Here is a 27,958-nt window from a genome sequence, read left to right on the forward strand (position 1 = left end):
GCTTCTGTTTGGCACTGGAGTCTCCAGGTGCTTTCTGTGCCAGGAGGGTTTGTTGCCATCGTGTCCCGTGAGGTGGGTGGGTACCGAGTTGTGCACAGATTTGAGTCTGAGCCAGGCACTGGTTTTGTCTGGTGTGAAATGTTTTAAAACAAGATCTTTCAAAGACCACAGCTCCCTGCACAGAGCCTGAAGCCAGCTCCCGCCAGCAGTGGCTGTAAAGCTGGAGCCTCCAGAAATGCCACAAAGCACTTCCCCGGCCTAGGAGCGGCTCAGAAGATGAGAAACATTATGGATTTGATCTTTGTTCTGTTATTGCACAACAGCTTGGCATAAAAGCCACATTCCTAGGGCATCACTTGGCTCTCCTAACAGAAATATATCTTACCAGGATATTGTCCTCCTCCTGCTGCAGAGTATTGCCTGAGACACTGAATGACTTTAAGCCATGAGGCAGAGATGCCACCTTTAGCCTTTCATCCCACCAGTTATCCATGACTTATGGGGTGAAGTGGAGTCCTCTGGAAAAAACAACATGTGCTTGTTGAATTGAAAGCGCATTTTCCAGGAGGCAGAAGTTAAAGCTGTCCCGGTAGCTGTCCTTCAGACCTTTCTGGGTGTTTAGGGGGACACACAGGCAAGTCCTCCCATCTCTTACCAGTGTGTTGAGTTGTCTGTAGAAAACGTTTGGCTGCAAGTTTTCGAAGGCTGGGTGTGCCTGTGGGGGGGTGTAGGGGGGTGTCTGACGTGAACACAGAGCAGAAACCTGAACAGAAAAGGGGAGGAGGCAACAGCAGTGGAAGTGAAAATATTTCAGGCTTGAAAGAGTGCCAAGGACAAAAACCCATTGCGGGAAACATTTCCGCCCCGGCGTGGGGTAGGATTTTTTTTCTTTCCCCTCTCGTTAAAGCCCTCGAGTGGATTGTGTGCCGGCGGCAGGGCTGGGGTCCTGCTGCTGTCCCATCCCAGCGCTGGCAGCAGGGTGTGTGGAGCCAGCCCCGGTGACTGGAGGGCTCCTTCCGCGGCGCGGTGCCAGCCTGGGCTGGTTTCTGCGATGACCTCCCTGTGGGTGTGTCGGTTAAAACCCCGCGCCGGCGGTGTGAGCCGCAGCAGTCACGGCACCAGCTGAGGAGAGATGGCCTCGGCCTGTAACCCCCCGGCCCCCACGCAGCCTGCCCTGCCCTCCGGACCCGCCGTCTTCAAAACCATCCCCTACGCCTTCATCCTGCCGGAGATAGTGAGTACGCCGAGAGTCGTTGCGTTACAGCACCCCACTAACATTCCTAATCAAGCTAAAAAATTGGGGAGCAGCCCCTGGAACAATCCTCAGGACAGCGTTAATGGGAAATAACATCTTTTATTTTAGCTTATACTGAACGTGCAAAGGGGGGGGCTTCGTGATGTAATTTTTTTTTTGGAACAGCTTGAGGACAAGACACGCTCCAACTCCATCCCAGAGCCCGCCTGGGTGTTGCCGGCTGCTGCAGGGCTGGGAGAGGCTGAGGAGCTGCTGGTGCCTCTGGGGCAGGAGCAGCTCCAGTCATTGCGTAGAAATTGCTTGAAAATCACGATAATTTTGCTCACTGTGTTAAGTCTGTCTGAGGGCTTGGAGGAATCGTGTGTCTTGTACCATGTGACGTTCCGTGGATCTTTCGATTGTTTCTGGGTCCAGAGGGCACCTGGTGGGACTGGCTGAGATAACCACGGGTGTACTTTGAGACATGACACAGCGACCCACGCACAGTCACTGGGGCTGGGCTCTGCCATGTGCTGCCTGCGCCAGTGGGCTCCCATCCCCACCGCCAGCTGGGAGGAGTGTCACCCACCAGAGCTGGAGTGGCACAGGGCGGCGTGAGTTCATTCAGATAACCCCACCACGAACATCTGAGGTGGACCCAGAGCAGGCGTCTCACTCTGTGGAGTCAGGAGGAGACTTTCTTGTGCCATGACTCCTTGTGCCCAGGTTAACGAGCGGGCAGGGCTGGGCTGACACAGCCGTTCACCTTCCCCAGATAAAAGCACATTTTCTGGCTTCTCTGCCAAAGCCTTCGGGGCGAGATGTTTCCTTGTGTCGAACACGGCAGCACGGTGCCCTTTCGTAAGAAATGGTTTGAAGTATTTCTCAAGAGTCTTCAGGGAAACTCGTGCCAGCTTGCGGTGCCGCTGTTGTGCTGGGATGCTCCGGGAGGCTGGTCTACACTGACTGAAGATGCAAGGCTTCCCACGGCCACCCGGGCCACCCCAGGAGGGAGGAGAGAAGAGACTCGGGGAGGAGAAGGGGCTTTTCCCATCCCCTGCTCATTGGAGGCACCTGTGTTTGTCCCTGGCAGCTCTGTGGGACCTGGGTGTGGATCCTCGTCGCTGCTACCACCGTCGCCTTCCCACTGCTGCAGGGATGGGTGATGTACGTGTCCCTCAGCTCCTGCCTCATCTCCCTGCTGCTCCTCATAAGCTACCTCTTGGGCTTCCACAAAAACAGCGAGAACTGGAAAGTGATGGTAAGGAGGGGCTGGGGCAGTGGCAGGTGGTGGTGGTAGCGCGGGCACAAGATGACCAGAGCTGGTGACGGGTCCAACCAGCTGCCAGCCTTTCTCCAAACAACCACCCCTTGCCTCCTCTTGCCTCGTTGGGCAACGCCAGGGGAAGCTGTGTGGGAACAGGGAGGGTTTGGTGTGGTACAAGGTCTGGTCCCAGCCCCTGGCTGGGTGGGTGTGGGTGTGTGTGTCCTGTTCCAGTGCTCACAGGTACAGATGGTGGACCTTGTCCTCAGGGCAAGTCGGAGAACAGTCCTGGGCAGGCGCTGATTCTCGCTGCTCCCTTGTCCCGCAGGACAGTTTGTACCACGGTGCCACGGCCATTCTGTACATGAGCGCTGCTGTCCTGCAAGCCAACGCGACCATCAGATCTGAAACCGGCCCACACTCACCCCTTTACTACCAGCTCAACAGCGCGGCCTCGGTGAGTCTCTCCAGGAAACCCAGCAGGCCAGAGCACCCCCAGTTCCCCCTGGGAATGCAATATTGAAGCCACAGCAGAGCTATCCCAAGCCCAGGAGCTGGTCAGAACTTCAGCTCCTCATCTCTGTTGTGCTGTGCAGCCAGCATGGCCTCCTTGGGCTCCAGCAGCTCATGGACAGCCTTGTATGGCTGCCTCCCGGGCAACACGGGGGGCTCTGCCTGTTCTTTGAGGCTGGAGAGAGGTCTAGGCTGGGGGGTCTCCCCCGGTCAAGAGCACCGAGAGGAGATGGGGTTAGACTCTCCCAGCTGATCCCAGCTTTTGCTCTTTTTCCTCTCATGCAGTTCTTTGCCTTCATCACAACCTTCCTGTACATCCTCCACGCTTTCAGCATCTACTACCAGTGAGCCTGGCGGCGCCGGATTCGCCACTGCGGAAAGAGAGCTTTCCCAGGGAGAGGGATGCAGCCATCTTCCACCAGAGTGTCCTGGCCTGGGCCTGGCACCGACCCTGGGGGGAGGGCAGTTGCTTTTTCATTAAAGGAGGGATTTTTGTACAGCGTTGTTGGGTTATGTGCTTGTTGGGGTCATTTTGCACCCGGCCGGTGGGCGACACAAGGGGAGGGATGGGGTGCAGGCTCCCAGCCAGCCTCCCACTCTGATGTTCCACTAAATAATAATGACCAAGGGAAGAGAAGAAAAAATAATAATAATAATAAAAAAAATAATCACTGTTTCTTCAGCAGTTTCCTTCCTTTTATTATTTTCATATGTCCGGTTCAGCTAGATCACTCCCCAATACATTAATTCATAACAGTACAATACTGTGTTCCTTGACTTTCTGATAATTTGGTATATGCAGTACTTAAAATAAAGCATCTACAACAGTGTCTGACCAAATAGATTTCGACCACCATATAAGCTCTGTTCATTGAACAAGCTAATTTTACTCCGTAAGAGTTAAAAATTTCCTTTCGAAAACTCAGAAAGTGTTCACAGACTTGGAAAGCTGCAACAGACTTCTTAAACAAGAAAATCATAGAACTTCTAACAAACTTCTAGATATAGTATAAAACAGCTTGAAAAGACTTATTACTACAGTTATTTACAGTAGTTCTCCAGTGTCTGCAAATTGTCATTACAAAATCTGCAGCCAGGGAGGGTTAGTCACTGGCAGCACCCTCACCTGGCACTGGCTTTACAGGAGTTCCTTCCTCTCTCCATCCTCAGCAACTGGTGGAGGGAGCTCCCTCCTCTCTCTGCACCAGATAATCCTCCACGTCTGGGATGGCGTAGGCTCGCAGGACATCCACGTAGAGAAGGTAGTCCTGGAGACAGGCTGGCAGTGGCAATTCCCGGATACATCGGTCCGACCGCAGGCGTTCGCTCTTTAAAATGGATCGGATCTCAAGGCGACAAAGATGTGACAGGGAAGGGATGGAGGCTGAAAATGTAAAAAAACAGTGAACAGGACACCACGGGATGACACCACTTGCCCACAGTTACTTGGTTTGGCTGGGTCCCATCTGAACCCCCCAGTGTCTGGCAGATAACGAAGCAGAGTTCTCAACAGCCAAGGGCTGTTGCCTGCTAGAATCAGCATTTTTGGGATATCCCTCTAGGGGCTAGAAGTTACCTTAAACTTCTAGAAACAAAGTACCAAAGAATCATTTCATCCTTAATCAGAAAGTTTCTTCTAAGGAGCCTAGAAGAGCTCCCTGCTTGGGGAGAGAGAGGCCCATGTCATCACACAATACATGAAAAGTCAGGTCTACAAGTAAATCAAGCAACAAAATAACACAAGGGAAAACACTTAGAGGGTAAGTATGAAATGACAGCATGACTCTGTGGCACGTGATGCCAAATGTTCTTACACGTTCCTACATGACTTGACTTAGGACAAGCCAAAAGTTTCACAAACCTGTCGGTAAGCGTGCATTCACTCAGACACAAACTTTCACATTATAGATCAGCTTATCCTGACACAGAACTCTAATCCCTCCAAACTCTCCTGGAGTGGCTTCTCCATTCACTTCATTCACAAGGAATCTGTAGCATTAACCGCGCCGTATCTCAGTTCGTAAGGGTAAGCGTGGCAGGTGTAGGACTTCATGGGGCCACACATTTTGCCAGGCTCCAGCTGGAGGTGTGAACACCCACCCTTGAACTTTTCTGCATGAACCATTCATTTTTATTTCCCTGTGCTCACTGACATGGCCAGCTATAAATGAGTCACTACAGAGACTCCTGAGTGCGATCTTTTCAGTAAGATAATGCATGACCTGGATGGTAAAGCTGCTTTTCTAAAGGGTGAATGCCGTGAGCACTGGTGTTTTACTGGACAATCAATTATTGAATCCTTTTGGCTGACCAAATTTTGATCACAGGAGCAACAATGAACAGCTAGATTCGTAGGTATTTGGTGTGATGTTCTATATGGTTTGGTCGGTAAGCGTGCATTCACTCAAACACAAACTTTCACATTATAGATCAGCTTATCCTGATACAGAACTCTAATCCCTCCAAACTCTCCTGGAGTGGCTTCTCCATTCACTTCATTCACAAGGAATCTGTAGCATTAACCGCGCCGTATCTCAGTACGTAAGGGTAAGCGTGGCAGGTGTAGGACTTCATGGGGCCACACATTTTGCCAGGCTCCAGCTGGAGGTGTGAACACCCACCCTTGAACTTTTCTGCATGAACCATTCATTTTTATTTCCCTGTGCTCACTGACATGGCCAGCTATAAATGAGTCACTACAGAGACTCCTGAGTGCGATCTTTTCAGTAAGATAATGCATGACCTGGATGGTAAAGCTGCTTTTCTAAAGGGTGAATGCCGTGAGCACTGGTGTTTTACTGGACAATCAATTATTGAATCTTTTTGGCTGACCAAATTTTGATCACAGGAGCAACAATGAACAGCTAGATTCGTAGGTATTTGGTGTGATGTTCTATATGGTTTGTATTTTAATTACTCTCAAGCGCTTAATGTTTGCTTATTTGCTTAAGGAACAGGATAGACACTTCATTGGAAATAAAAATCAAATTAAAAATAATAAAAATCAGTGGGATATCATCTAGAAAACACAACCAAGTAATATTGATCATCTTCCCTTAAATCTTACAAGAAGCTGGACAAATCATTTCAGGAAGGTACAGAATTAATTTACATTCAGTACCCATACTTTATAGCACACGCATTAACTTGAAGTGGAGAAGAGAGACTGAGAACACCTACTCGAAACCTGCTAACTCTGAACTGAACGAGGTAATGAGTAAAATTAATTGAAATATTTTTGGCTTGCTTGTTTGATTGTCCAGGGTAACTGCTATTTCTGCTCCCCGTTTTGTGGACAAGCACTCTCCATTGAACCTTCTTTGCCAAACACAAAGCTGTTTCCCGTTCCCAGCCTGGAAGCTGGCAGATGGAGACTGTTTTTCCCCAACTGCACTGCTTACCAAAATGACTCCTGGGAGTCCAAGCAAACTTCTCTTTGCAGTCTGAAACGTCCTGCTCCACAGCTGGAGGAAGCCTCTTCCAGTTGGTGAACTCCAGGGTGAAATTAAAGGCATCGTCGCTCACAGAGAAAATCCTGCGTAATGAAAACTCCCATAAAATATTTTACACAATAGCATAAATACAGTAATGAAAACAGCACATGGAAAGCTATTTTCTAACAAATTCTTAATGTGCATCCTAAACCCAGAAACAGAAAGCCAGTAAAGAGAAATCCAAAGTAATTTTAAAAGCATGAGCTTTTACTAATGGAATTTTTCATGAGTGAAATTTCTTCTTAAAATTTTCCTAAATTCTTACAAGTAAGTTAAAATTCTTAAAAGTAAGTTAGACTGTAAGAGAAAAGTAGAAAAGTACCTTCTCTGAAATTTAAATGCCTCAGTAATAGGCACCATTCTCCCTGCACTAATTTCTTACTCCATTTCCACCTAAACTTTAATAAAGGCAGCAGAGCGTTATAAGCATTACCATCAGTTTGGGGGAAAAATGTACATACATTCAGCTACTTAAACAAAAAAAACCAAACTCACAACAAAACCAACGAAAACAAACCCAAGAAAAGTCCCCTCAAATTTCACAAGTGTTCCAGGCTCTCCTCCTACCAGAGATCACAGTTATATGTATTCAGAAATCAATATGACTCGCATTTCAAATCTTTAGCATGTGTAAAGAACATTTTGTGATAGCTCAACTGAACGGAGGGTGGAAGGAGCTTCTTGGCTAGAGGTACACACCCCGGAATTTTCATGAGTGGAAATCTAAATGCTCTAAACACACAAAAATACTAGACTAAAATTTTTTAATACCGCTTGCTTTTTACAATAATTTAATTTAAAAATTATTTTATGTCCTTTCTATTTTTTATCATTTCATTTTTCATTTTTGACCGAACTTTCATACATTCACCAAAAACCATACAGGAGAGAGATCTCATTTCCTACCTTTCTTTAAAAGAATGGTGATTTTACTTTTTCCACTGGTAATTAAAATTGTCACTGCTCTAGACTGACGGGTTTATGACTGATTATACAGTTGGTTTTGCACAAGGAGCCAGGGACAGTTAATGAACCCTATGCTTAAGTGTCATTTGCTGTCTGCTATCCTCCTGTTACCCTCCAGAATGGAATAGGCAATATTGAAGTTAAACTTCGAAAAACATTAGTTTTTATAGATTATGATGTGATACGCTTTATTTTACAAAGTGGATAGTTAAACAAAGGAAGTAATTGGTCTAAAAGTATCTGTGGATTATGTAACAAAGTATCAAAAAGCATCACATAGGATGTACAGGGACTGGGAGATTTGTTTACTCACTGAATTGCAATCTTTGGTGTGTTTACTTTTGCACTCCCTGAGTCTTCTATGAATAAATACGCTCTACGGAGGCACGGATATACCATGTGTTATACACGCTCCTCTCGTTACTCTTCAGAAAGCCTCGGACACTAATGATTAACAGAATCTCACCAAGTCATAAATGAATGCATTTAAAACTACCGAAGAAACCTTAACTGTGGTATCTTAACTGTATCTGAAATACAAATCAATATTTAAGTAAAACTTAAAATCCTACTCCTTTCGTAAAGTAGCGCATGTAGCGAGTTTATACATCTCACATTTTACAGCTGAGACACGTGGTAGTAAAGTCTAGGTGTCATCCTAACAGACAAGAAAAAAACCCAAAGAAAATACGAATACTTCATAATTTAAAATATAAGTTTAATTCTGTATGTCTAATTAAATACAAAATATAACCAAGCAGTTATTTCTATGTGGAAGAATTAAAAAAAAAAAAAAGAGACTGAAATTTTGGCCACATTATTTTGTTTAACACGATCTCTAATTGCATCCATTTCCTCTCCTTCTAACCTTGGCCCAGCTTCATCTTATGTTTGTTTCCCATCCATCCTGACCTCTTTCTTGGTATTTGAAATTCTTCTTACCATTACCATATTATACATACACATGCAATTTGCAACTAAATTTGGGGACTAATAAGAGATGTTTGACATAAAAATTGGGAAATGATGGTAGTGATAAAACAATCTCCATTGGGGCTTTCTTCCTAAAAGAAATTTGTTTTACTAAATCCAGCCATTACCTGGGAATGATTTATTTCAGACTTTCCCTAAATCTCACCGTTCCTGATCGCGGTAACTGATTATCAAGTGCTATCCTCCGAAAGCACGCCTTCAACAGCATTGGCAACAGCTTCACAGAGTAGCATACCATATTTAAATAAACAAGATAACACTATCTGCTTACCAGAATCTGTGCATTAGATTCACTGGGTTAAAGCCAGCCAGGAGCAGATAAGGCAGCCATTCCTTGTACTCCAGGTGCACTTTAATGGTGTAACTGAGGAACTCGGATAATTGGTCCCCGGAAGGCAGCGAGCACCCCAGCTTCAAGAAGCGTTGAAACAAAGTAAACTTTTCATGTAACAGGCAATATCCCAAATTAATCCCAAGTAAGGTGATCCCGTACTTCAGGAAAATATCAATGAAATTAAAAAACCTACGAACAGCACACAAGGAACAAGACATCCTGTTAGTTCTTTCCCCAGAAAGCATCTACCATTTCACTTCTTTCTGCCGAGAAAACAAATTTCTTTACCAAAGATCCCCCCAAAACAAGGAAAAATCCCACATGCCCATCCGACCCCAGTTCTTTCTGGACAGCATCAGTTTAAAAAGTAGAACTACTTCAGGAGACCCCAGTCCTCACATTTAACACATTTGTTCTTTTGTCCTGAAAAACCTAGCTTCCAGCCCTTCAGAGCAAGCCTTTTGATCACAAATAGAAGCTGCCCAAAGCCATCAGCTCCTCACCCCTGTACCCCAGAGGTGTCCCCATGTCCCCACGCTGCTGGTCCCCCATCTGCCTGCTCTCAGCACAAAGCAGCTTCATCAGGTTCCACCTTAAAAATACAACCAATGAAAATATCAAACCATCGCACTTCAAACTCCTCAGGGGGTTCATTTCCACCCAGCTGTGCCTGCAGGAAGCTCTGCAACCCCCTCAACTATCGTCAACTCTTTGAAATGTCATTACTAAAACAGTTTATTGTTATCAATTATATTATCATAATACAACAATGAATGAGATTATGGCTGATAATTAGTGTTGCTTTTAGTTAGTAATTAGATTGCACATTACTTCATAGAAGTGGTTTTGAAGTGGTGATATACGTTACCTGCCTTGTTTTAGTAGTTGCCTGGTTTTCAACCCTTTCTAAATTATTTATTATAACCTAAGAATAGGACAGAAAGGGAAAAAAAGATTTCCAAGGATTTTTAAAGGCCACTCCATGAGTAATTAGATTGCACATTACTTCATGTGGTTTTGAAGTGGTGATATATGTCACCTGCTTCATTTTAGTACGTTTTAGTAGTTGCCTGGTCTTCAACCCTTCCTAAATTATTTATTATATCCTAAGAATAGGACAGAAGGGGGAAAAAAAATTTCCAAGGATTTTTAAAGGCCACTCCATGGAGTGTGTGATGAAAATTAGTAATAACAAACCCTAGGTGCTGCTTCACTGCACACCTTATGCACCACTTCTGGAAACAGGGGAAAGCACATTCTGCCTTCCACCCTGACGCGGGATTTCACCCCTTTGGGGTCTGGGTGAGCTCCTGCCTCAAGCGATTCAAAACCACCCCAGGCTGACCAGAGACACAAGAGGCTGCCACAGGTACAGTCACTGGGACACACTTTTCACTATTTAAAAAATAATTCCATTCTTAATTTCCCTTGATTATAATTGATGGCATATATTTGATAAAGTTTTCGAAAATTTCCCTATGCCAACTGTAAGAATGTGAGATCCTAATAATAAGTAGGATGCAACTAGTACACACTTTACAAAAACATATATTCAAACATACTCAGCAAAGAATATCCCAGCAAAGTTAATTCTTTCAACAGCTTCATTCAAGGGAAAAAAAGATACAGCACCTCAAGACCATCATTTGTAATTATAACAAGCTTTCTCATAAAAAATAATCTCTCATACATCACATCTCAGGTGTGAGGTGTACAAGCCTCAATTATTTATAAGATTCAGGGCACCAAGGCACATCATCTAAATGTTGGTATTTTGGCTAAAAATGTTTGCAGGCAACAAAATTCTGGAATCTAAGTACTGTTAAAATATTGCATATTTTTATTTTTCTTTTATTTTTCTTTTCTTTTTTTTTATTTTTCTTTTATTTTAAATAAAAGAAATCAGAGCATGCCCCTTGTGGAAGACAAGCAGCAAGAATGAGAAACTGTAACCATGACTCCAAAACGTAAGCCAGCCCCAAAAGCTATGGTTTTGCACCTGCTGGATAAACTGCTTTTTAACGGAGGTGAACTAAGTTCACCACCACCAAAACCTCATTAACTTAAATGGCAGCACATGAGCAATAAATTTTGATCCATGTACATAAAATATGCTGTTAGGATCCGAGTTTTAAGAAGATTGAAGCCTTTATTGAAGATATTTTCTTTATTGCAGCACACTAGCCACCTTACATTACCTGCAAAGGGTGAACTAACTAGAATTCAGGCAAAATATTAAATGATAGACAGCAATCAGCTGTTGAAAAACAAACAAGTTTTCAAATGTATTCTCTACCACATGGAACTTCTCCGCTGTTCTAAAGCATAAAGCAGTATCAGGCAACTGCTCTCAAGCCTCAATTAAAAGGTAGAGCACAATGCCATTGCAGCTCTATACAAAGCTCAGAACTGCCAAGAGATGACTGAGATTTGATTCTCAATTTTGATTTGATTTTATATAGTTAACTGGTTTGGGAGGAGCACAAGGTGAGCTTGGGGACAGCAACATCTTCATCTCTTACAGTAACAGCCCACTCCTCCACGAATTAATTTCCCACAGAAAAAGGGAGAAGAAACTTCTGCACTAAAGGGGAAAAAAAGATCAACAATGAAGACATAAAGTGCACCTCATTGACGTACAACACATATACTTAGTAGTAAGGCTTTTTATACATTATTATTTTTCCTTCAAAATTGTAGCCTTTGCATTATGGAGCATTGTTTTATTTCTTATTGAATAACAGGAGGTGCACATCACTCACCAGGCTTAAAAAGAAATGGGTTGTGGTCTAAAAGAATGTATCATTCAGCCTCCTTACAGCTATGGTGTCCAGCTGAATAATTCTGCTTGTCTTATGCCCGAGACTGGCACACAGAAGAGAAAAGCACTGCTTTTCCCTAACTCATCCTTACTGAAAAGGATCTGGCTACTCAAGAGCCTTTTTGATCCAATTACAGCATCGAGTCACGTTTCCAGAAGACAGCGACATGTCGATAAGGCCTCCTCAAAGTATGAAAACTGCAATAATGTTCTACAACACACTTCTTCAAGAGCCAATCCTCCCCTTGGAGAATTCAGTGAGGTTGTTCAGCTTGTGCATGCAATCCAAACCAGCACACTGTTTGGATGCATCCAGATTAACTCCAGCAGTTCAAGAATTGAGGGAGGAGGGCAGGAAAACCGCACATAATTATATTAGCCTTGTCAAAATATAAGGGGTAAACTTACTCTTTTTGGAAGACCATACACATGGGTGATCTGCAGTCGAAGTTAAGGCACTCCTGAGCATCTGGACTGTAGCCTTCTTTAAGCAAGATTTCCAGACATTCTTTATTACCACCATATACTGCTGAATACACAGGGCTCACTTTGCCTTTGCCTTTATCACAAATCCGATCAGTAACTGGTATTAGCAACTCTAGTATCCTGCAAATATTTAAAAACACTATTTATTTTCTGATCTTATGCAATAGTTAACTTTAAATGTATGGTCATTTTTCATATGGTCACTACAACTTAAGAAGAAAATCCTATTTTTCCACTACTGAGTTTGTATAAAGGAACAATCTTTATCATTTCATACATAGACCCATAACAAACACTGTGCTTTGGCATACATTAGCAATAAATATTTTAATTGAAAACAGGGACAGATACTTCCTATTGTCCAACAATCCTTTATACAGCAAGAGAGTACCAACGAACATTAAATCCAGACTTATATGAAGTCTGGAAGCAAACTTAAAATGTGAGTTCCAAATAAAATGAGTATTTATTTCTGTTCAACACCACAAACTGAGATACTGAAACAGAAAAATCATTCAGTTTCAGAGCTCACACCTCCCACCTGCACCCTTTCCAGCTAACAAGGACTAGTAGCAAACACCAATTCCTTTGCTACTGGAACTTACTGGTGCTGCTCAGAGGTCAACAGTTACCTATTGTTATAAAAGCTATGAAGGCAATATTTGATTTAAAGACATTTCTAGTACTGGCAACTTTACTGGTCCATCTTTCATTTCTGAGAAAATGAACAAAACTCAGCTTCCTCAGTATTTACTACTATATGCTCTCCTCATCAGTTTGAGGAGAGGCATCAATTTGACACACAAACTTTAATGACAGCTCAGCTGATGACCTCCTCCTGCTCAGGGTTAAGATCAAGCATCTACTACTAATTTTGCAGTTAGTATCATCATTAATATATTTTATTTTAAATGCTGTCACACATGTGCAAGCCATGGGGCTCCTGATGCTTCTCCACAATGGCCTGCTACTCTGGGAACTTCCTTCCACTCTGGATTTTCTGCTAAAAAAAGTGATTTATTATCATTGGGATAGGGCAAAAGTAAAAATGCATTTCTGGAAGTATTAAAGGAATTGTTTTATGGCTTTAATTTTCTGGGTGGTTCAGCTAACTCATTATTTGTATGTGATTACTTCTGCTACTTAATGCAGAAGTAATGCAGAAGGCTATAACTCCAATTAAGAGCTGTTCAATTAATGTGTAAAGCATATGCTATTGTTATTTATATTTTAAAACATGGAAGTAATATGGTTATTGAGTGAATTGGTATCTGGTTCAGCACTGTAGAAACCTCTCTAAACTCATGAGGATGCTGACCAGACCCAGATTAGATGCTCAGTTCAAAATGGTTGCTCACTTTACTGGGACTACTAACAGCCATTTAAAATATTTAAACACTTAGAAATTCTAAACTACAAATCATCTTGAGAACTTGTTTTTCTTTCTTTTAGAGCTGAACCTCCGCTTTGTCGATTAGGTTTTCACTGCCAGGATCTTTTGCCCGAATGCCTTTTTAATCACCTACTTTTTGTGACCCATTTCAGCCGCTGCATGAATAGGCAGCTGCCAGTTGTCCTCGTTGCAGTAGAGGTTTGGGTCTGCCCCGCTGGATAACAGCAGTTCCACACACTCCGCGTGGCCCTCCTGGGCCGCAATCAGCAGAGGAGTGGCTCTGTCCTTGGCCTGACAGTTTACATCTGCACCTGGAAAACAAACAAACAAAAAAAAGCCAATACATCCCCACCACACAAAATAAACAACAAATTCAAGTTAATTGGTAATCGGTTCTCACAGAGTGACTTCACAACACAACGAGTTTTTCACAGCAACAAAGAAATGTTTATTAGCTTGTTGCTAACTTTTTAAACAGTCAGTGCTTTAACATTAACTCTGTTAAAGATCAGCACAACACGAGATAAACATGCTGGAGGGAAGGTAATGAGCTAGGCAATATTTTGATTGTGATTATTTTTTAAGATTCTCCCCGTTTGCTTAGTACTGATTATCTGGTCAGGTCATGGCTTCCTAAGGCTTAACGGTTATTTGTAGGGACACACGCACTTAGACATACAAAACCTGAAACTGTTGAAAACATATAAACTGTTGATAACATATAAAACATATGAAACTGTTGGTGTCACTTCATGACCACAGAGAGATACATTCACTTAGCCTGAACAATATCCTAGTACAAGAGCGATGTCATCAAAATCAGACCACTAATGTAGTATTATCAAGGGCTTCTAGAAGATCCTGGTGAACCTTGATCTTTTCTGAGGTTTGATTTATTGCCTACCATCACTTGCTGAAAACTACATTAAATTACTGAAACAAGATTTAAGCAATTAAGACGATTTTGCATATCCATCTGCAACTAAAATTACATTAAAACTACTAAAATTTGAAGTTATGAAGTGCAAAAGTAGAACTAAAATTGTAGCTGGTGACAGGTTGATGGAAGTTTAAGAACAATGAAGCTAAATGAATGATAACAATTACCGTGGGATACAAGCAGTCTTAAACTCTCCAGCTTTCCATACTGAGCAGCAACAAACAAAGGTGTGATTCCAAAGTCATCCTTACATTCCTTGCTTGCCCCTTTCTCCATGAGTATTTTCATTATCTCAGTGCATCCCTGAAATAAATATTCTTACTCTTAACCAACCAAAAAGTGGGGAATTTAAGTAATCTATTTTCCCCTATATTCCGAACAAAAATAAGAAAAACCACAATGAATTCAATATTCTAAAAATATACCAAAAAATTAACAGTAGAAGCGAATAGACAAGTTTAAATTAATTTCACATATTTGCTCATTTACACAATACATACAAATGGAAATTAAATTAGTTTATTAGAACCATCAAGCTAACATATTTCTATTCTGGAAACAGGTCCTACATCTCACTCGTGATGAGCTACTAAACAGATCTGTAAGAATCTTGTAAGAGATTCACTTCCCAAATACAACACATGAGCTTGTGAGGACATACAATGCTTGTAACACCTAAACAATTATTGCTTCCCAACATCAACACCTCATGTAGTTTCAGATACACTCTTCAGAGCACTGCAAGCCCTTCAGCATTTAGGCAACCTTATGACTGTCAGAATAGGTTAAGAAAAATTACACGATAAAAAGGCAAATAGATAAATTACCACTCAGAATACACAGACATTATAGATACATGGAAATTACACAATACACTTACAGGTTACCTGAAAAGAAGCTTGATGCAAAGAATTCCATCCAGACCAAGAATGAGGTCCTTTAACATCTGCTCCATGTTGGAGCAGAAACTTTACCATGTTTGCATGCTCATTCTCAACAGCTTCAAATAGAACAGTAAAAAAAAAAAAAAAAAAAAAAAAAAAAATCCTATTAACTGGATTTAAAGAACTCATTAAAAAACTCAAATAGTCTCAGAGCAAACTTCTTGACACAATAATCATAATTCTTTTAAACTTGCCTTATATATGCTTACTTGCATTTTACATTTACACCCCCAAAACAGGCTTGGAGAATGGAAATTTATCCACAAAAACTTTAGTTAAACTTGTTAAAATTCCACCTACACTGTGCTAACAGAGCAAAAGCAAGTTTCTCTCACTCCCCTCTCCTGTGGAACACGGGGACAATCCTGCAGCAGGCACCCAACTCGAAGCTGTGAAGCCCAGTGGCTCTCTCGCAACAAATTTCCCCAAACTTAAACCTTTTTTAAAAAGTTTAAAAGTGTTTTAAACACCTTCATAAAATGAATTGATAATCTATACATTTAATTTATGCTAGTGTATTAATTGACAAAGCCTCCTTTAGCATCTTGATTCATCCTCAAGTTTTTGCCACCAACAATTCTACGGAGGCACATTTTCTGTGTAACTGTAAAAGCTTGGTATGGCGACAAATGACCTGCAAATAGTTGCTGCTGATTGAATAAATTTGTAGAGTATTAGTGCAGGACTTGGCCAAAGGAGTGTCTCTGCCTCGTAGTACTGAATGTCCAAGACAGAGCTGTGCCATAACCCCATTACATAGCCTAGGCTAACCTGACCTTTTTAAAAATCTCTTGGATACACAACCCCAGCAGTATTCCTTGGCCCTTGTCCAATCTATGTAAGCACTTATATATAGCACTAATTCTAATTATCCAGTGTGATTTAATGATGATTTCCTCACCTGTTACAATTATTTTAAGCAAATGAACTATTTAGTTGCTTAAAAATAAAATGTGAATAGACTTGTAAACAAAGGTAATGTGGCAGCCACGATGTTTGCCTGAGCACAGAGGTGAGTAAAACAATAAGCATATTTAATCAGATGATTTAGACTCTGAGGATTCACAACAGCAGAACTTTCAGGCATTTAATTATGTCAAACATAAATCGTAGAAAAAATACTAAAATAACGGACCTTAACTGCTGAACTAGGAATTGCAAAAAGAATAAAAGGTCTTCTCATATGAGAAGTAGGGTGGAATTAAAAAACAAAAACGCAAGACCTTTCCTGTGCTAGAAAGATACAAAAAATATTTGGCTTCACACTTTTGTTTTAAAACACAGTCTGAAGCAGGTTTATCCATAAATTTAGAAAAATCTACCCAAAGATAGATTTTAGATAAATCTACCCACTCTGAGTCTAAAGCTCAAAGGCTCTTAGGCTACAAACAATGAAACATGGTAGGTGGTGAACGAACTCTGGTGAGGTTAAACTTAGTGAATAAGCTCCTCTCCACTTTTCAGTTGTTCTGAGATTTCAAGAAAGTTTGTGTAACCTAGGAACAGCGCGGTGGTTGCTTCAGTGGTAACTTCATTGGGGTCAGCCCCAGCTTCCAGAAGAACACGAACACTTTCCAAAGAGCCGTGGCGTGCCGAAAGGTGCAGCGCACACAGCCCTTCAAACGTCTTTGAATTTATGTAGCCATCAGATGGAGCTGTAAGTGAGAATAACGTAAAAGGTGATATATTACTTGGTGATATATTACAAGACACGATTATTTTCTTCAAATAACTAAGTTGAGATATGCAGGCTACAGCATATCCACGAATGTGCCATTGGACTCTTTCAAACAGCAGTGCCAGTTATTGTTGACCCTACGCCTGCCTTAGATAGAGAAGGCAAAGTAAAATCAATTGTCATTAACAGACTACAGCATGCCAGTTTCTCTTGCCCATAGCTAGGCAGTATCTACAAAACCACACAGAAATTTACAAAACAAGGTTACGATAATAGAAATCAATTTAATGTATATTTTATATGACAAAGTAATTTAGCAGAAGATCGCACTACTCCTTACCTGCATTAATTAGCAGCCTCAGACATTCACTAGAATTGTGAGCTGCTGCTTCGTGGATGGGCACCCACCCCCTGTTATCCGGAACGTCAATGCTGTATCCCTGCTTAATTAGTTTCTTCAGCATTTTAACATTTCCTTCTCTGGCTGCAAGCCCCACGGCAGAGCATCGATCGGAATAGGCCTCCGTGAAATCCATCCCTACCCACAGCAAACTGCGGCGGGGGGGGGGAAGAGCAGAGGGAGAAAAAAAAAAAGGGGGAAAGAGAGATGCCTGTTAATACAGAATATGCATATGGGGCTTCGGTTTGGGCTTTTGGCGCGGCACAAGCCCCGCCGGCTTTTCCCGTCGCCGCCCCGCCGGCAGTGCGCAGGCCCGCGGCGGCCGGGCCGCCAGGCAGCCGGTCAGCCATGTGGGTGTTCGGCTACGGCTCCCTCATCTGGAAGGTGGATTTCCCCTACGAGGAGAAGCTGGTAGGGCGCATCCGGGGCTACAGCCGCCGCTTCTGGCAGGGCAGCACCGACCACCGCGGCGTGCCGGGCAAGGTGAGGCGAGGGGAGGCGAGGCGGGGCCTGGCGGGGAAGGCGGGCGGGCCCGGCCCCTCACCGTGGCGGCGGGGCGGGCTGCGGCCTCCGGCCCCACTCTACAGACATTGCTCCGAGTAGCGAGGGGAGAAGACCCCACCGCGGGCCCCGGGCTGTGGAGAGAAGGGCTGGTTAATTGTAAGCTAAGGCCAGAAGCGTTGAGCCGAGTAACCACCTCGCTGCTCTTCAGCTTTTTTTTTTTCTTTACTTTCAAATGAAAACTCACAGATTAGGATATATTTACTGCTTGGGAAAAGGGGGAACCCCCCCCCCACAAATAAACAAAGAAAATTCCAGAAGCGAGCATTCCCAATTTCATGCCAACATACATATATTTTTAAGCCACAGCAGCGAGAATAAGAGCCTTTACTCTGCTTTGGAAGCCTGTACCACCCTCCCCACAGAAGGGCTATCCGCCTTATATGATTCTAAATAGCTCAACAAATGTTAAAGAAACAATAGGTTAAAGAACAATAAGTTACTAGTTTCTGTAGTTTCTTCTAACTCCAGCAAGTTAGAAGAATTATTTTGGTGTGGCAGGACGGTCACCGGGCTCACGACTTAGTCCTTATCAGAAACACAAACTGATCATAAATATATAGAAACCGACGCTTGCATACAGCTCTATAGCAATGTACCTACTTTGCGTGCTGGTTTTGTATCAGGACAGTGTATTCTGATGCTCCCTAAAGCAGCCATCTGACCTGCACCCTGGAAACTCCACTCAAACTGAAACATGGCAAGTTCATTCCTATTCTTCTCTTGAATTTGGATGAATTGAAAAACATGTGCAAAAGTTGTTATGGTGGGGGCATAAGCGAGTGGGATCCCGTCAGCCTCCCCTACTTTGGAAATCAGGCTTTTTAAAAAAAAACAAAAATATCTAAAAACCTCTAATCAGTCAACAGAGAACGTCTTACTCCTGGATCTTCAGAAAGGAATAAAGCCCGCACCAGCCAGTTCTTCCTCTTTTTTGCAAGTATTTTTGGTGACCTCATATTCTTGGTGACCTTCTGCTGGGCTAGGCTGAAATTCAGAGGAATACTCAGGGTGACTGTGCAGATATTGGAAGTATTGCAAAATGCTAGGTTACTACCCACATATACTTGGTTCCCTGAAGCTTAGATGTTTGTATTTCTGCCCCAGTCAAGACTGTACCCCGAACTACCACCTGCAGGCATACAGCACCTTAAACCAATACCAACACTCTATCCAACCTCATGCTTTGTTCTATTTTTGACTGAGGGCACAGGTTATTATTTATGTGAACTGGTTAATGCATTTTATGTTTTATATAAAACACTTAGCATTAACAAAATACACCTTTTCTCAGCATCAACAAGTTAATGCCTTTCTGTATTCCTGCAGACCACGAGTTGTTACTCCTGCGTGCAGCGCAAAAGGGCTCCCTCAGCTGAGAAAACACACAGCTGAGACCCCCCCCATCTCACCGGGCCAAATGCTCTCTGCTATAAAATCTTTACAATCCTTGACATCAGAGATTAATTACATCTCCTGTGGGTGAGCTACAAGTGAAACTGGTCCTTCCGCACTAACACATTTTAAAAAGTAGCAATAAAATAGTAGCCAACAAGTTTTAAAAAACCTCTCCTGAAAACACTCTTTGCTCCAACGTTCCGTGGTCAGCGCAACAAAAGCGTACAGAGCACTTTTATGTACAATGGCTGCAAGCTCTTAGTGCAAAACTCAGTTGACCTTGTCATTGTACTTTGAACTGTTCAACTCCTACCTTAATAAGAGGGCTAACTAGTTAAAAAGTTATATTGAATCACGGGGCCATAGTTTATATTGGGAAAGGTTTTATTAGAACAGATTAAGAGTGCAAAAAAAAAAAGGAATAAACATTTCTTGAAAAGCATACAGCATATTAGGTACATTTAAAAGTAAGATTTTCAGAGGGTTATTCTGAATAGTACATTAAAGCAGCTTGAATTTTACCAGGCAATAACAGTGTTCCCTGGAAAAAGTGCTATTGGCTTAGAATATCTGAATAAGTAACAAAAATGTTTCCATAAATGGCAAATTCAAATTTCTTAGTGCAAGCTTCAGAAAAAATGGCATCAGAAATGCAAACCTGCATGATTCGCATAAACCTTCTCAAACATTGAAAGCCTGGGGGTTTGTTTTGCACGGAAGTGTAAGCACATTCAAGTGTTGAAGCCATTATTATCACAAGATGGTTTGATCCAAACTAATAGCTTGCTGCTCCCAAAACAATGAAGTCTGGCTTCTTCTCCTTACAATTCCCCTCCCTCTAGGAAGTAGAAAAGGTTATGCTTTTTTAAATAAACTTGTGCTTTTAAGGAAACCATTTAAAATTATTACGTTCCTACTTATTAGCAAATTTACACCTCCCTTTCTGAACAAAATTAAGAGAGAATCAAGCTAAAATTATTTCTACGGTCAGATTTCCTTTTATTCCATCTTACTTTTATATCCAGATGCAACATTTATTGATTATCAGTAACTATTTAGTAATTTTGGTAGCTGAGAAGTTTATGGCACCACTGAAAACAATCTAACAGTGGAAGATCTTATTTTAGTTTACCCCATAGCATGCACCAACTGAGGAACTTGATCTCCATGCAGATGGACAACGCCCCTGTGCCAGGAAAATGGTCGTAGTCTCTAGCACAGGCTCTGTGCCATGCTAATGCTATTTTCCTCTTTTTACTGAACCCAGGTTGGCAAAGCCTGTAAGAATCTCCTGCCACGTGCACTCTTAAGACAGGAGTACATTGGGGAGTACTGTACATCTAGTGTACAGTACCACTGAGGGCCTGAAGTGAAATACACCTTGTTTTAGCGCTTAGTGTTGTATTTAATTTTCCACAATGGCTTCCCTTCTGGTTCAGAGAGACCATGGCCCTTAGTGCTGCAGATGCTGTAGAAGATACCTGTGCAGCTCAGACCACGCTGCTGCTCCAGCAGGTTGCCTTTGTGGCAGTACACTGCACAGAACTGACACAGATCCCTCAAAGACATCCTGTTTTTTAGGAGATCATTCAGGTTTACTCTTTCCAGTACTCCCTGGACATGACAAAAATGGTTTTGGTTTATATTATATAGCTAGTCATTTATAGATGTGTTATTTCCTTTTCTTAGCCAGCAGAGGTAATACGCATGGTTCCATGGTCTTTATTTTTAGGTAGTTCTATGGAAGACAAGGACTCTGCAAACCAATACAATAAATACCCTGTCCTTCCCTACGCAAACAGATTGTTCTTTCATCACACAACTACTCTGAAGATTAAGTACTCTTCAGTACTTTACTTTTATTTAATATTATTCTTCAGACACAGACATTCTTGATAATAAAGAGAAAGTTGTTTTCCACCACAGAATGACTCTTTAATCCATAATTTACAAAATCTTAGTATCCGAGTACCCAAGTCAGGGAAGCATTAATGGCTATGGATAAGACTCCCCAAAAGGAACACCTAAGTTATGTTGATTAACCACGGTAACAGACCTGTTTCCTCTAAGTACTCAAAGAGTAATAATTTAGTATTAGTTTAGTTTTGTTACCTCATTGTATTTTGTTACCTTATTGTATCAATCAGATCAGGAATAGATGGCTGATGCTGGGACAGAACCGGTATAACAATGAAAAACCACAGCAACTCAGAGCTTATAAATGGCCTTGATAAGATTCTAAAAGATCTGATATTAATATCTACACTTGCTGGTATCTATGAATCGCTCTGCAAAAACTAGATTTCGTATTTAGCTTGTTACCAAAGAATGCATGGGTTGCCAGTGGCTGGTGCAAGAGAAAACCCTACACTGTTTCTGGGTGAAAGAGACAAATAGAAGTACAAACTTAGCAAAGAGAAAAGCACGGACATGTCAATGCAGCTACTAGTGAGGAGTCATAAAAAGACTAGAACTTAGTAGCCCAGGACTGAAAATCAGCCAAGACTAAATGAAAGGCATGCGTCCAAGTATTTCAAATTCAGATTATCTTTGCAACTCCTAAGAAAATTAATTTATATCCTACACTGGAGTTGAATTAACGCTAGTACCTCTGCTTTCCCTTAACTCTAAGCAGACACTTGTACACTAATTTAATGCCAAAATTAGCACTTTTAAACTACAGCTGTAGCTCTCCGTAGGGTTTTATATTTCAAAATTTTATTCTCCAGGTAACACAACAAATGTTAACAATTTTCTTTTCAGTATTTACAAAGTGGCCTCTTTACTCTTCCTGCAAGAAGAAACTTAATGGAAAAATAAGCCATTACCAAGGTATCCTCCCTCAGCCCAGCAAGAAATAATGAGCGGGGAGAAGGAAAAGAAGGGGAAATTAGTCTTTTGCACAATAAACTTATTTTTCAACATTGAATAACATGGTGCTTACCAGATTTCTTTGCAGTATGTTTTCAAAAACATCTAATTAGTTAGGAGCTTTTAAAGCTAGAAGTTGTCATGTGTCATAGTGTGTAATTAACATTATCTAAAAGCCATCTGTGCAAACCAAGCCAGAAGTGGTAATATCTCATCTACTTCTACACAAGCTAGATTTCTGTTACATTTTTGTCCATGCCTGCATATAAACCTTTTGAATCCAAGTGAGAAGGTTCATCTCATTGTCACTTTGGAGATAAAAAAATAAAAGCATAGTACCATGGAAAACAACATGACTGAGGAAGGTGCACTGATGATAGTTTTACATTAATGAATTATCACAATTTAAAATGAATATAATTGAGTCTGGACAGCACATACAAAGCAAGGACATTCAAAACCTCACCATTTATAACTGCCATTAATCTAACTTGTATGTTACAGGTGCTTTCCGCTCAGAATTTAACATTTTGTTCATCACAGTTTACCTAATACAGATCAAAAGCTATTCTTGAAAAATATTTATACTGGATTTCAAATAAATAGAGGTTATTGAGATGGTCAGAGAACTAATCCAGGACACTATTCTTTGTTGGTTTTTTTTTTTATTTTGTTTTGGTTTTGCTCATGATTTCAATTAAAAGCCTGTATTTGAACTATGATATTTTTTTTTTTATTTTAGCCTGGAAGAGTTGTGACGCTGGTTGAAGATGCTGAGGTATAGTACTCTGTCTATGTAGTATACAGAATGTCCTGTTGCATTCCCAGCCTGTGTATTAAGTCTCTCTTAATTTTTGCTTCTCTACAAGCCAATAACTGAGTTATCTTTAGTGCAATGAACAGTTCTCTCAAAATTTCTTAGAGTTACACCAATTGATACCAATTGTTTCAAATCAATCAATCAATCTAAACTAAGAAACTGGGAGTAGCTTGGGTCTGCTATTAACAGAGGTATATGTAAAAGTATTTTCTGGAATAGTTACTTCAGCTATCCTGTTATAAGATGCAGAATTTTACTTTCAGCATACATATAGTGCTGATGATACCCCAGATGTTGTGTCAGAACAGTAACGTTGCCATCCCAAAATAAAAACTGAAACAAATCAAGATCGCATCGCAGTGATAAGAAAGGAAATACCCTTGCTTTATGTTTTGCTACACAGATCAAATGTTTAAGGAATTAAGTGCCACAACTGTGCTTTTGGTTTCTATGTAATATTGTGAAATTAGCTCCTATTTAGAGAAAAGGCCGTTGGCCAGAGTCTACTGTTCTTGCTTATCTTTTCACTTCTTCCCTAGATATCACTTAAGACAGTGCAAGGGGGGGAGCGCCCGGGCTGGGGAGGGAGGGGGGATGAAACAATGCCTAAGGCTTACAGTCATCTAAGCTTTAGGAAAAATCAAGATTTTTCTGCTTTGAAAAGTCCCTAGACTTACATTTTACCCGTTTCAAATTCTGATAGATAGTGAAGAAGCTAATCTTTGCAAGGACCTGCAATTGTTTTGTTTGTTTTGTTACAACCAGTTTTGTTTGGTCGGGTTTTTCTCCCTTTTCTCCAGTATCTGGTGTGACCTGATAATCACACTTTACATATAATCATCAAATGGTGTGAACAAGTCATTTGCTTTAATTTCTGTTACTCATTCTGCAGTTCAAAAAGGTAACCTTATTTTGAAGGTATCTTAGCAGACTACAGCAATTATTCCCCTCTACGCAGACACCAAATACCTTGGTGACAACAGCAGTGGTATACTTTAACTGGCAATGCCAGCTGTCATCTCTGTGTGTCCTTTTTCACAAGTGATACACACAGTGCACCTTGGAAACACCTAGTATAGAGAGTTACTTTAACTTGGTCCATCTGGAGCTTCTTTGCCAGTTAAGAGGAAACCACACAGAAAAAGAACCTCATACTCCTTGTCAGATTTCTGGATTATAATTGCCCATCATCTGAAACAGAAATGCCCTATACTGAAAACTAAACAAATTCACTAGTACTACTATCTGCTTTAAATCCTTATCCCCACCAGACCCATATATATTCTCCTGTCAACACCAAAGTAAGTCTGAATGGCCGATTCAACTCAAGGGAATAATATGTGCAGAAGAGGCTGTTTCCAAAGCTAACATGTTTCCTGCAGACGTCTGGAGTGAACCAGCATCCCAGATGGCTGAGGGAAAGCAAGGAACCCATTTTTGTACTCAGTAGTGTTGTTCTGGCCACAGCACATCAAATGCTGTAACCACCTACAAAGGATGCAACAGAAAATGACTCCTGATTTTTTTAACAAAATGCCTTCAACTGGCATATAGTCTGACCACAAAATTAACACCACCACCCCAGCATTGTCTGATATCATGACTAAATGCTAAGATCCAGATTTAGGGGGGAGGGGGGGGGGGAAAAACAAACATTAATTGCTTTGTGATCATAACTGTAGCATGGATATGTATGCCTACTTAGCTGCAGAAAGAATCTACATTTGATGTTGCCAGCAGACGAAACAGAGTACCATTTATTTTAAAACAGCACTTGTAAGAAACAATACGTAGCCCTGAGTGGATAGCAGACCATCATCATTTTTCTAGGGTACTTAAAACACAATCCCATGCAAATGAATCCCTATACAGGTCTCTCTTTAGTTATCTTGGTAAGGGAGTACAACTAATTCATACCAAGGTTAAATACTTTTTCAGAGATGTTATCTGTGACGAGAATGAAGAAATACTCAGGTTCTCAAAAATGGTAAGAGAAATTTATCCTAACAGTGTTTGCTGAGGTGCTGGATATGCCACATTTATTTGTGCAAAATGAAGGTTTCTCTCTCGGCTTTTTCTTTTCTGATTCAGTGTCAGCACAGTAATGTTACAACACTCATCCCTCCAAGTATGTGTAACAGATGTAAGGTGACACTTGGGGCCTTAAAAATGAAACTACAACTAACCAGAGAAAGGAACTTATCAAAATTACATTGAATTGGGCACTATTTATAATTTTACTTTTCACATACAAATTTTGTAAGGTCAAGAAGATACTTGGTATCCTTTTTGCAAGCTCCTTAGAAGGCCAGGCCAAAGTGATGTACTACTTCAAATTTAATTGTAACAAGAAGTTGTTTAATAAGAAAGGCCTAAGCATTAGCAAGAAAGTGGATGATCAGTCTGCACGATTACCATTTTGACTGAAGATTTCCTAAATAAAACAGTCCTTTCTTTTAATTTGGTACTCCTTCTACAAACGTTGTGAGAAATAGCTATAAAAAGACTGAAAATGGAAGAATATATATATTTTTAAGAGTATTTTGCCTAAATACAATGGAAATACATTAAGTAGTGAGTATCTTTATAAACACTGCTTGGATTTTCTTTTCTTCTGTCCTTCAACAGGGCTGCGTATGGGGTGTTGCTTACAGATTGCCAGCTGGACAAGAATGTGAAGTAAAGGCATACCTGGACTTCAGAGAGAAAGGAGGCTACAGGACTACAACTGTTGTTTTCTACCCAAAAGACTCGTCAGTAAAACCATTTGATGTGTTGTTATACATTGGAACTCATGACAACCCTAACTACCTTGGTCCAGCACCTCTAGAAGAAATTGCTGAACAGATTTTTAACTCAGTTGGTCCTAGTGGAAGAAACACAGAATACCTGTTTGAACTTGCTAATTCTATCAGAAATCTTGTACCAGAAGATGTAGATGAGCATCTCTTCTCCTTAGAGAAACTAGTAAAGGAACTCTTGGAAAAGCATCAAAACCTAAATTGTCTATAAAATAGCTTCTTATTTTATGGTCTTGCTTCAGAGGAATGGTTTCATTGCACAATAGATGCAGGAAACATGACTTGGAGGCATGGTTCTCTGTACTATACTATCTTATTTATTTTAATATTGCATTCAGAATAGTAGTTGGCCATTAAAACATACTGTTGCAAAAATCATTCTTTCAGGAGTCTACAGAAAAGAGAGCAGAGGAAGTGTTTTAGGTTTGGTGTATTGGGTTTTTATCCAAAGGCTACACCTTTATGAAAATTGCAAGAGAACCACTTAAACTCCTCTTTGTTTGAAGATTATTTTTTTTATTATTGTTTCAGGTGTAAAATAAACTTTGATCTTAAAAATATTCTAAAATGTGCATTAAGTCCCATTGATTTAAATGAAAGCTCTTTCTGATTCGAGTCCACAGGCACAGAGCTCAGCGCAGCTAGAGAGATAAATATTAAATAGCTGTTTTTTTTAAACTGCATAGTAAATGTCCTACTACATATTTACACCATCAACATTCAACTTCGCTGAAATTAAGTTATTCCACTGAATTAGTCATCTTGCCCTTTATCTATTAGCTTGTCCTTAAACATGTTTCATTGCCAAGGAAATAATTATTTCCCTTGGCTCATTATGTGAAGTCCCTGAAAACCAAAGCAAATGGTACTTAGACACAACAAGCCATAACATATCAGTGCCTCATTTCATATTTTAAGATTAATATAAAGAATAAAGTGAAAATGTTAAAGTTAACTGAGTATGAGACTTGGTGTCACAATGCAACAAGAATGTTCAGAAGCCTTCATCTTTGTTATTTACCTTTAGATGTTGTTGTAATCTCATCTCTTAAAAAAACCACCAGTTTGGACTAGTAGGCTGGCTTACTTTCCACCCCAACGAGAACTTGTCTTGCTTCTCAAAAATTTAAGTTATTTTTGTTAACTTTTAACAAAGTATATTTTTGTATGTTAACACAGGAAAGCTCCTATTTCAAACAGCATGTAACATCACATTTTCTCATATAGAGAATGTGTAAGTGTTTAGTAGTAGCTTGGAAGCCTATATTTTGCATCAGTAATTGCAAAAATTGTGTTTCTACTATACAGGATGTCCCTTTCTCTTCTTTACATTTTCTCATTTTATATTTGTAATTGCTTGAAAATATCAGGGTTATCAAAATAACAAGCTGCTATTACTTTACTTGGCTACCCACATAAGCCAACACGAACATAAATGAATGTTAATAGGAAACATTTGAGAAAGGCAGCTAGATGAGTAGAAAATAGGATATTAAAATTCAAACCTAAATTCAAGATAATTAGACCACTTAAAATATTTAACTAAGATAACTGTATTTTTTACATACCAGATTATAGTTTTAGTGTGCTTCTGGGATCTCTCAAGCATTGATTTATTGAAAGAAAAAAAAAGTGTATTGGTTTTTAGAAGCTACTGTTTATTATTAATAGTCGAATACCACTATTTTAAGAGTGCATGATGGGGTATCACTTGATGCACTACTCTCAACTCCAGAAGCAAATCCTCTGATCATATTAGCAAAATAATCATATGTATTGAGGCCCCATTTTTCCACTAGTACACATGAGTTACTTGCAAACTGATGGAATGCCCTTCAAAGGTCTTGATTCTCCGCTGCACTATGCTGCTTTGAGATTGACATAACTGGGCAAAAGAGCAACCCCAACTAGCTCACCTGTACAGCAGGAGAGGAGCATGATCAGAACTTCCAGATGGCTGTGTGTAATGACACTCATTAAGATGTCCAAAGCTGGAGCTCAGTGACTTCACACACCAAACATGGGCAGTGATAACCATCACCCAAAT

At 40.8% G+C, this 27,958-nt stretch overlaps 3 protein-coding genes across 4 annotated transcripts in view; 2 read left to right on the forward strand and 1 right to left on the reverse strand.

Annotated features, from left to right (window-relative positions):
* The first annotated feature begins 100 nt into the window (after positions 1-100).
* MALL (mal, T-cell differentiation protein-like) lies at positions 101-3,696 on the forward strand. The gene is made up of 4 exons (XM_014962494.1): positions 101-1,234; positions 2,328-2,495; positions 2,827-2,955; positions 3,297-3,696. The coding sequence occupies exons 1-4, from the start codon at positions 1,133-1,135 to the stop codon at positions 3,357-3,359; spliced, it is 462 nt and encodes a 153-aa protein (XP_014817980.1). The 5' UTR covers positions 101-1,132; the 3' UTR covers positions 3,360-3,696.
* Positions 3,690-27,958, reverse strand: part of ASB3 (ankyrin repeat and SOCS box containing 3) — a 28,679-nt gene continuing 4,410 nt past the window's right edge. For both annotated transcript variants that reach the window (XM_014962491.1, XM_014962492.1), the window contains exons 2-10: positions 17,401-17,612; positions 16,879-17,037; positions 15,326-15,438; positions 14,606-14,741; positions 13,632-13,809; positions 12,028-12,225; positions 8,736-8,987; positions 6,413-6,546; positions 3,690-4,395 (exon numbers count right to left, since the gene is read on the reverse strand). In XM_014962491.1, the coding sequence (XP_014817977.1) occupies positions 4,178-4,395; positions 6,413-6,546; positions 8,736-8,987; positions 12,028-12,225; positions 13,632-13,809; positions 14,606-14,741; positions 15,326-15,438; positions 16,879-17,037; positions 17,401-17,596 (1,584 nt within the window). In that variant the 5' untranslated portion in view covers positions 17,597-17,612 and the 3' untranslated portion in view covers positions 3,690-4,177. The remainder of the gene's footprint in view (positions 4,396-6,412; positions 6,547-8,735; positions 8,988-12,027; positions 12,226-13,631; positions 13,810-14,605; positions 14,742-15,325; positions 15,439-16,878; positions 17,038-17,400; positions 17,613-27,958) is intronic.
* On the forward strand, positions 17,778-26,452 carry CHAC2 (ChaC, cation transport regulator homolog 2 (E. coli)). The gene is made up of 3 exons (XM_014962493.1): positions 17,778-17,943; positions 23,033-23,068; positions 25,739-26,452. The coding sequence occupies exons 1-3, from the start codon at positions 17,809-17,811 to the stop codon at positions 26,120-26,122; spliced, it is 555 nt and encodes a 184-aa protein (XP_014817979.1). The 5' UTR covers positions 17,778-17,808; the 3' UTR covers positions 26,123-26,452.

The sequence above is a fragment of the Calidris pugnax genome, unplaced genomic scaffold (assembly GCF_001431845.1).
Source record: "Calidris pugnax isolate Ruff unplaced genomic scaffold, ASM143184v1 scaffold147, whole genome shotgun sequence".
In the NCBI taxonomy this organism is placed as follows: Eukaryota; Metazoa; Chordata; class Aves; order Charadriiformes; family Scolopacidae; genus Calidris; species Calidris pugnax.